At 47.0% G+C, this 10,186-nt stretch overlaps 1 protein-coding gene across 1 annotated transcript; it reads left to right on the forward strand.

Moving 5' to 3' along the window:
- Positions 1–226: 226 nt before the first annotated feature.
- Positions 227–4,987, forward strand: LOC144104925 (uncharacterized). Its single transcript, XM_077638158.1, has 2 exons — positions 227–535; positions 3,759–4,987. Exons 1-2 carry the CDS (start codon positions 248–250, stop codon positions 3,894–3,896), a joined length of 426 nt encoding a protein of 141 aa, XP_077494284.1. The 5' UTR covers positions 227–247; the 3' UTR covers positions 3,897–4,987.
- The last annotated feature ends 5,199 nt before the right edge of the window (positions 4,988–10,186 follow it).

The raw sequence follows: 10,186 nt of genomic DNA on the forward strand, positions 1-10,186 counted from the left end.
ACGCATAAAAATAAACAAAACAGAAAAAACGCTCAAGCGCATTTTTATAGCCTACTCTACACAGAGGCAGTTTCAAGGAATGCGAAAGCTAGCCCAGCGTCCTGTAGTTTAAAGCCGATAACGAAGGGATCGCGGTAATCGCGGCGATGTGAAATGGAGAGAGATAGCAAGTGAAGTGGCACACATTAGCAGCCTAGGACGGCATTTCGCTCAGCGTCGAGTGGCAGCGAGCGTAAGGCGTTGATCGATGGCAGCGGCTTGTACGCGTTACACACTCGTCGGTTTTTCGGCGGCCCTGGACTGGAGGCCAATACGTTTCGTTTCGTTAGCTCCTCCTAGCACAATATGCGGGGCCTGCGGACTGCTACGCCCTGTGGCCGCCCGTTTTCCCTGCCAGCACGTCCTGTGCGAGTCTTGTTACGAGCTGTCCGCCCAGGGCGACCATGCACGCGTCTGTCCCCTGGACCGCCTGCAGTGTCTAGACGAGGACGTCGGCTTTCAAGAGATGGCTGCCGACGAACTGCTGAAAACTAAGGTAAGCGTGGACGAACTTTTAAAAATTTATCTCAAGCGTGGCTTTGAAAGCATGGTGAAACATGGTAGGCGGGTCTCCTGGAGTTTTGTAGTGCATACTGATGATTAATGTCTCAGAAATAGCTATTTCCATTCCTACGTGTCTTGAGCAATACAGGAAGCATAAGTAGTAAGTCACCCCACATCATTCCTTAAATTCCCTAAATTCTTAAATTCGAACTGTTCGCCTGTGACATGGAAGAGCCCTTTTGTTTCGGTTTCGCTCAGAGCGTAGAGAAATAGACCGACCGCCTTTTATCAATTTTAGTTGCACGTAAGGAGAACGCTTGCGTATACAACTACAACTGCATTGCGAGCTCGATGAACAGTGCAGCGAGGACTCATTTAATTTGGCATGAAGCAAAGTCCCTCAAGTGGAGAGCACACGATGGCGCATGTAGTCACAATCTGGCAAAGTAGCTTTGCTTCTAAGCTAAGTGTAACCTAGGTTTCATGAAAGTAGCTAACTAGAGCTTGAAACGAATTGCGTGGCTTTAATAGCCCCATGGCCTAGCCAGCAGTGCTTTTCTTTTGCAGAAACGTAGTTGGGTATCCGCCGGTGATACAAACAGTACAAGCATCACCTGGTTTGGTGCTCGACTTAATCAGGGTGAAATTCTTAGGAAATGGGTCTTTGACCCCACCTTGAGCAAACAAAAAAGATACCTTGTGCCATGGCGTTCTTTGCCCGCAGATGCGTTTGCTCCGAAATAAACAAACGTATTTATTTACAAAAGACCAGTCAGCTAACTTTAAATTTTTTTGTGTCCGGAATGCGTCAGTGCGGAATCTGTAAATCGTCCTTAAAAACTGCGGGCTGAAATGTTTTCATGACGCTACCTTTTAAAAATTGAAAATCAAAGAGCTAGAATGCTAAAGCTCAAATTTAGTCTCTTCTGGACAGTTTACTTCGCTTTCTTGGCGTTTAATTCAGCTCAATTAAGAGAACCTGCGAAATACAAAAAGCTGCCACTTGACAGCGGCGCTACATGAAGGTCCCTAAAAAATGTCAGGACACTTAGGGGTGTGACACGATAGCGTAATGGGTTAATTCCCAAATTTGCAGAACAGATCATTCTCTACTTCAGTCATATATCCCCGGCAGTTCTCACACCACTCCTGCGCAAGCTGTTAGATGACACAAATACTGCCTTAAAGGAAAGGATGCAAGTGTGCAATTCACTAAAGTCTACTAAAGACGAGGGGTAACCAAGTAGCACTGCTTGTACCGTTAGTGCACTGCACGCCAGCTAACAGGGCTGTGGAGGCATTCTAGCTGTTTCTGAAGAGTAGTGCTTCCTTTCAAATCCCTCTGACTGTGCATTGCCGATAGTTGTCCTCTCCCTTGCCCATTTATGTTCTTTTTGTCCCCTGAAAGGACAACTGAGGAGAATGTGAAGTTTGCGTGCATCGACCGACTATAGCATTTTAGCTACAAAGGCACCTTCCTTATATAACGTGCCTGTAGACTTACTATGTACTATCATGTTCAATATGACTTGCAACACACGAGCGTATGGTCGCAGCGCTTTTCAGGTGCACGGGGGTGCTAACAAGCGGTGTGCTTAAAAACAAAGTGGAAAGCATTCTATTGTTCCACCAGTCAGCTGCATCCCCCGCGCCGTCTGCTCTACACAATCTGAGATCAACTGCGACATGCGCCTTGCATTGTCACACAAATATCGCCGCGTTGACCTTGGCGATGCGATAACGCTATGCTTCTTTAAAGACCAGAAGGCATAGGGGAGAAGGGTCACACTGGAACAGCAAAATCATTTCCTTTTCGTTTTCAAGCGCGCCGCTTGCCGGCCCCACGTATTTAAATAAAATTTTGGGCTTTGTGGTGTATCTACTAGGGCACACTATGTAGTACTTTTATCGCCTAAATTATCACCGAAAGGTGCTGATCAGCAGAATGCGACTTGAATAATACATGCTTGAAGTTCATGTCAAACGATGCAGCAGCAAAGGATTCCACTCTGAACGAAGAAATAAGGATTTTGCTTCCTCCCGAACATCGAATGGCAAATAATGGCGTTGATGAATCTTATTATGTGTGTTATTAAAACATATATCACCGTGAACGCTTGCACATAATTCACCATGCGTCGACTGTGCACCTGGCCTTCGAGCGAAAGACAAATTTTAGTGGAAATTGAGCTTTAAAAACTATAAATTGGGGGCGGGCTATAACCCAGAAATTACTGTACGACTGTGCTGCACGCCCTCATACGTAATTCTTACAATGAAACCTGCACATTGCACCATCTGCGACAGACACTGCTGGCGTCCATGTAGTTGTAATTCGTCGTAGTGAAAAACTTCCGTGCACGGCAGCTGTGTCCTAGTTGCTTGAGCATCCGCCTCGCATGCGGGAGGTGCGGAGTACGGTTCCCAGTGCCGCCGGGTATCCAGCGGTGATAGAATCGATAGAAGCTTTCGCCTTGTCTGGTGCTCGGCATCTTTAGGGTTAAATGCTTGGGAAATGGGTCTTTGACCCTACCTTGAGTACTAGAAACAACATTGTACCATAGCTCTCTTTGGCCACAGATGCCCTTGCGAGATAAAAAAAAATTCCATGTGCGCGTGTAGCCCGGAGATAATTCAATTATACGGAAGTCCTTCTAATGGCATTCTTGATAACGCAACACAAGATGAACAATGGCGAGAGGGAGAGCTTCAGTCTGTAGGCTATCAGGATGAGGTCGCCCATCCACCATTCTTCCTTTTGTTTTGTTTTAGGAACGCCATCTGACGCCATTTTCCACAAAGGCCATATCTGAGAGAACAAACTCCCCAGAGGTTGCCATTTGTGGTGACGTGTCGGACAACATTGAAAGGGGTCTCTTATCACGAAGACGATGTGACACTTAATTTTGGGAGGTGTGACTGAGTCTGGAATTTCGTTGGGAAATGATCTATTTAGAGTAATTTCTCTGCACGAATATTTGGCATATACGTTGTGTTGTGCTCTGATTTTATGATGATTAATCGCCAATAGTAGAAAATGTGCGAATAGGTCTGTATCCCTTCAACCTGCGGGATACATTTTTAACAAGTGAAGCGTTGATTAGGTTTACGTTGTAATCGAACACATAGCCCATAAGACAACCAGTACTCACATTATATCACCTGTGCTATGCTTACATCGCTTTATGCAATGTAGTATTTTCATTTCTGTGCAGGTCAGATGCTGGAACGAGCAAGCTGGCTGCGACGCCGTCATGCCTGCTTCCATTTCCACAATGAATGTGGCTATCACTCGACCTCATGTTCCAAATGCTCGGCATCTGTTCTCTGCGCCGACATCTACCCACACCTAATCAGCGATTGCAGCGGCTTAGTCCTGTCCGCATCACTTTCAAACCAACGAGGGTCGGACAACAGGGGTGAGACGGTGGGGTCAGAAGCCTTGATGAAATTGCTCGACCAACGCATGGCTGATATCAAAGCTGGACTGGAGCAAATTCTCAACGACCACGTGGTTCAGAACCAAACACTCAGTGAACTCCAAAGCTGCGTAGAAGCACTCAATGAAGGACCCTGGACAGCGTTCGCCGAAACATCACAGAGGCGCGAAAGTTTCATAAGAAGTGTAGCGGACCCCGTCGGTACTGTTCAAATGGAGGTAGGCGAGTCCTCAAACCAACCAAGAAGAGAGCTCAAGGAAGTTTCTGGGAGGATGCACAAACTACAGCAAACATTCAGACATGAATTGCAATCAGCCATGGGCCGAATTCGTGGAGACGTAGCGCAAAACGCTGCGAAAATCATGATGACGCACTCTGAATTTATAAAAACCAGTCAGGCTGTACTGTCCTGCCTCGAGACAGTGATAGCACAAACGTCGCTTGAAAGGGCTCTTTACCGATTCCCTCTGGAAGGAATAGGGCGTCTGTTGGACATTTCTGCAAAATGCGGGTCATCCCAATTTTTCGCCAAAGGCGTTTACCTGAGAGGCTACTGTATGTCACCTGGAGTTTGCCACCAGGGACATGGGGAAACGGTGTCGCTGCATCCTTGGATCGTTGTGCACAGGGGCGAACACGACGAATCTCTCGAATGGCCTATGCGAATGGCTGTAAAATTCAGTGCCATACACCCTGACACGGGACTAGAGCGGACGGATAGCTTGATACACCCTGCCAGCGAAATTGTTTCAATAGGGGAGAAAGAGCCCCAGTTACGCCGGTTACTGCAATCTTTCGTCTTCAGCGAGCTTCAGCGGGACGGGTTCGTGAAAGAAGACCGCCTTCTTCTGAAGTATGAGCTGCTTTCGCGAAGACGACCGAGCTAAACACTCCTTTCCTTTCTTGGTTATTTGGTGATGGTGAACCCTGCCGAGGCTTTGTATGAAATTCCTCTTGACATGCATGAAATATACTTTGTGCAAGAAGCACTTCAACTTTATTTGCCGGGCTGAAATTTTTATTCATGTTTTATTTCTTTATAAAGGTATTCATTGAAATATGTTTTAGTAAATAAAACAAGCGATGCTTACATAATGCTGACGCCGTTTTTCTGCGCGCGAATGAAGCATTCGTGCCCTCCAATGGGATTTCATTTCTGTTCTACTTCACGTTTTATGTCATGCTGCTCAGAGCTCATTGTTTAAAGAGGCTAATTCATTACACTCATTCCAGCTTAATTCAATTCAAACATTGCTGCGAGAGGTGGCTATCGAAGAAACCGTTTCAAAATGGTGTGAAGCTTCTTACGAGAAAATGCAGTGACATTACAGCCAACAGCGAAACGAAGACTCAGCACTGGGCGGGGCATCACTCGACCAAAGGCTGCTTCGTTTTTTTTTTTTTCAATGACAGCCAGACAAGCACATCCGATCAAGGCTCTCTCCTATATTCCTTACTTTCCTTACCCCGTTGGTAGCTTTCGCGCTTGCTTCAAGGCTGTGCGGGAGAGAATGTTCTCGGTCCCGCTGCACGATGAAATGCGGCTGAAAAGAAGGTGCCTCAGATGGCGTCACGCCGCCTTGGGTTAGTTCAAGCAGCCGTTCCATAAGACGAGCGCGGCGTCGCAGTCGCTAACTGAATTCTACCGTCCGAATGCTCCCACCTCTGAATCCAGCGACGCAGCAGACATTCATAAATAAAAGAGGTGCTGGGTGGGAAGCACACATTCTGTGCGAATAAAAGCAACTTCGTGTGCTTACGTGCATGCCAGTTATATTGTTGCATTCGAGAATAAGAATTGACTTGATGCAGCGCACATTCGTAGGTGATAAAGACAGCAGTTTTCGTAGTGAGAGCTATAGATTCACCGTGTATGTATATCTGCTTGTTCGTCGTGTTATCGTAGGCCTTCAACACGTATTCATCCCTTAAACTTTTCTGGCGGATAATACTAGTCCGAGAAGTGGCGGTTATTTCTTTCGTGCTCAACCGGATTGCTGTGCGCAGCCGATTTTAGTGGTGTCCCGTTTGTTCAGCCAGTTAAATCGGATGAAAAAAAGGATGCTGCAGTTGACGTCACGGCGTCTTGGTGTAGTTCAAGCAGCCTTTCCACAAGACTGAATTCGACCGTCCAAAGGCTCCCACCGGGAAGCCAGCAATGCAGCGGGCATTCAAAAATACAGGTGCTCACGTTCTGTGCGAATAAAAATAACTTCGTGTGTACACACGCATGCCAACTATATTGTTGCGCCCGATAGCAAGAAATGAGTGGATGCATCAGTTATTCATAGGTGATAAACATAGATTTTTTAGGAGTGAGAACTAGATTCACCAGGTATGCATACCTGCTTGTTCGTCCTGTTCTCGTAGGCCTTCAACACGTGTTCATCCCTTAAACTTTTCTGGCGGATAATACAAGTGCGATGAATTGAAGGCGAGAAGTAGCGGTTATTTCTTTCGTGCACAACCGCATCGCTGTGCCCAGTCGATTTTAGGTGTCACGTTCGCAACGCCGATTAAGGCTAGTCCTTTCGTTCAATATACATCGTCCCATTGTCAAAATCACTGTTGGGGCCCGTTAAAAATACGGCACGCTTTCGTAGATGAAACGACTAAGGCGCATCGTCCGACGAACGAGGAGATTCTTTTATGTACAAGTATTCACAGTTCACTACACTATGGCGCGACATCCTTGAAGGGTCACTGCAGTCGCTTAAGTGCCGCCTGGCGCACCCTTTCGCATCCATCGACACTCTTGTTGTGGTCACGTACTGGTTTATTAAGCGTATACACCTCGTTCGGTCGAAAAGTCGTCGCTGTCGTAGTAGTAGTAGTAGTTGCAGGCGCCGCTCCTCGGAAATATGCTGGGGCTGCGTAAAACTCGGGGAATGTGCACTGAAATGAATAAAAAAAAAACCGGGGTGTACATAGGTCAGCGATAGAACCAGGGCCTTTAGCGTTCAAGACGGGGAAGCTTCCACGCCGCCACGATGGCTCGAAGTTTGAACATGAAGAAATGCGTGTCTAGTGAATGCACGGATTTCTTAGAAGTGTAGGTTCGAGATCTCTACTGAGCCGTACATGAGTAATTATGAGGATGTAACAGATGTCCAAATTAAGCGAACACCATGCGGTTACGGAAACTTTCCCCCGTGCTCGGCATGCAGTCGTAGCGCCATCATGTGGCACCCACCGAAATACCTCTTGGCCATGCACGGCGCTGGCCCGGCAGATGGCGCGTGAATATATTCTGTCTGCGCTTTCCCTGAATGGTGAGGTGCCATCTACATCAGTGGGCGGTTGACCACAAGGGCACGCTATTGCGTTTCACTCTTAAGGCGGAGCTTAAGCGTCTCCCAAGTTTTTACGCATCATAGTGCATAATATTTTGACGCTAATTATTGATCCTAATAATCAGTGTTCCTCAAACACAATTCGCCTTCTATGAGGTGTAAAATTCTCGAACAGGGCCTCCATTTATCGAAGTGAACAAACGTTCCTCAGTACTGCGTAGGTAGCGTGCCCGGCTCTTGACCCAATAGACAATGATTCAGTTGCGCCTTTCTATGCCTTCTTCTCGGCGAAACCTTTTTTATACGTCACTAAACTTTCGAGGAATTGGGATTTTTCAGCCTTGTCAACGCCGACGCGGGATTTTCCGCACATAGGGGCTGTTATTACTTCCGCATTCAAATGTGAACAGCGACTGCACACGTCTTCGATGCATCTCCAAAGGCCGCGTGTTTTTCGATAGCGCACACCATTTCACTGGTTAAAGTAGGTGCAGTGAAAGATTTTTTAACGAACCCGATGAGAGAGGATCGCCAGACTTCAAATATATCCAGGAGAAGACTTTCACGGACTTATTCCTAACCTGGCAGGGGTGCTGGTAGATTTCAAGAAGCCATTTTCCAGCCAATGCCACCGCTATGAGGATTTGTGCTTTGGTGTCCCACCCAGTCGTGTTGATATGTGAGGCAGGTGTGCCGGCGTAGCTTCCAGTGCTCCTTGAAACGAAGCAGTAGGCGTAGAGAAACGGATTGGCAAAGAGCAGAGCCTTCCGTAGGGCGCAGCGGCCCAATTGACTGTAGCGCACCAAGCGGCTAGGTGATAAAGTTCTGGTTTTAGTTTCAGGCGCGCGTAGTTTGAATGCTAGCACGCGCTGCGGCCTGCCGCCCTCTTTTTTTCGCAGATTTTTTTCTGTTTCGTATGGTCTGCTTTTATCTATAAATTTTGGTCCAGAAAAATTACATTGCAGGCGCCCTTTAACGGCCATCAACGCAGCTGCGCCACGGCCTTCGTCAGAGAGTGCCAGAAAAACATTAAGTGCTTTGTGAAGTTAACATTTATTTACAACAAAAACAATCCGATACAGTTTCTGTCGCCATTTGGCACAGGACTAAATCCGTTCCGCACTTCCCGTGCGTCCGTTGTTGCGGGAGCACGGATCTCAGCAGTGGTTGTCGCTCTCGCCAGGCACCGTCAGCTGAAAAATATCTCACAAGCAGGTGTCATTCCAGTGAAGCTTACACAAATACTGTGTGAAGAGCCGAAATGCACGAAAGCGGCGAAATTACAAGGACATGAAAATTACGATAGCGTGAGTTTACGAACCTCGCATTCAAAACATTGATGGCCCGCATACAAGATGACATCTGCCAATTATTTATTAAGCTCTTCTCCCCTCCGCGACATCATTCTCTGCCCTCTCAAAGGTATAATCTCCATTCCACGGCCCAATGTGCATTTTGTTCGAGAAATGTTTGGCACCCTGACTGCTACAACAAGGGATTTCAACCACTCGTTGTGTGTTTGGAGCATTGAGAACAAATTCGGGGGTGAAATACATGTCCTCGGAAGCGTAGAATACAATTTTCGGCGGACAAGCTCCTTATTTTCAAGCTTTCAGAAAGTAGTGGGAGCTCGCTTTTTTTTTTCCTGATCGTTTTGAAGCGCTTTTCAAAAGTACGCGGGTGAAAGCCGCGTTTTCACTACAGAAGATGACGGCGTCTTCCATGCACAAGTTCGTAATTTTTTATCTTTTTATGCTTTATCCTTTTTTCGCGGCAATCTTGCAAATTACGCTGCTGAACTAAGTACGAGTGAACGGTTGCTTTCGACAGGTTTGCCAATTCTTTTTTCAAGCTGACCATATTTTACCCGACCGTCCACAAATATCACTCCAATGAAGTTGTGTACTGTTGGGGGCCGTAAAAATATTCGCGTCCCCGTGAAACTCAACTCGCAACCACGTGAAACTAAGCGCCAGGTAAACCGCACAAGACGTGCCCTTCACTAACTGCTCAATTCAAGGCACCGGCCAGCGTGGTCTGCCTAAAGTGCTTGAAATGAGCAGTCAGGTAAAAAAAAGTTCTTTATTTCTCACCTTGCTGTCGTCAGAAACCGCACTGAGTTTCGTGTCGATGACCAAGAGCATGAAGCATGAAGTCTGCCCGCAAACAAAGACGCCGTGCGTTCACAGGAGCACCCTTGTGGACGACCGTCTCCTGGCTCCGTCCTGCCTTGTCTTCCCTGTCGTCGGCAGCATGCGCGCGCCAATGCTGGTCGCGTCCCTAACAGGATGGTTGGGACGCGACCTTTACGCAGTTTCTGGGGCCAGATTTCGCCCAGTGTCTGCTCTTTATCAAATTTCTTTCTATGCATTTGCTTTGAAATCTGCGTGAAGCCCATACCTCCAGCAGAACAAGCACAACAGTAACCTCAGAGAAATGCCTGGCCTTAGGACAAGGAGCACATAAGTTAGAATGCTGAAGCACAACAGATCCCTCTCTTCAAACGCTTGTTAGTATATCCGACTTGCTGGATCGAGTTCAGCTCGTTTTTATCTTTTGTAATGGGAGCCGCTCGCTTCTGAATTTTGCCCCCCCCCCCCCCTAACCCCAAAAAATCCCGCTAAGTTTGCAGCAAGGAGATATAAAAACATTTATAAAGAAAATTCAAAAGTGAAAAAAAAATATCGCTTTCAGAGTGACACTCAGGTCTACGCGCCTACCCCGGTCAACAAACGTGACGTGAGTGCTACAAACGAATGACCTTCAGCCTAGACACGGTCAAAACGGGCCTAGTAAACGGGAAAATGATGCCTGACGGTAGTGGTATGCTGGTCCGGGCTAACAAAGCGCTCAGTTAAATTCCAGAATGAGCAATACGATGGTGGTAACTAAAATTTTGCCGGGACGCCC

The sequence above is a fragment of the Amblyomma americanum genome, chromosome 1 (assembly GCF_052857255.1).
Source record: "Amblyomma americanum isolate KBUSLIRL-KWMA chromosome 1, ASM5285725v1, whole genome shotgun sequence".
Lineage (NCBI taxonomy): Eukaryota > Metazoa > Arthropoda > Arachnida > Ixodida > Ixodidae > Amblyomma > Amblyomma americanum.

Coding starts and splice junctions, on each gene's coding strand:
- LOC144104925 (XM_077638158.1), top strand. CDS start 248: ATGGCAGCGGCTTGTACGCGTTACACACTCGTCGGTTTTTCGGCGGCC. Junction 536..3,758: donor ACGAACTGCTGAAAACTAAG/GTAAGCGTGGAC, acceptor ATTTCTGTGCAG/GTCAGATGCTGGAACGAGCA.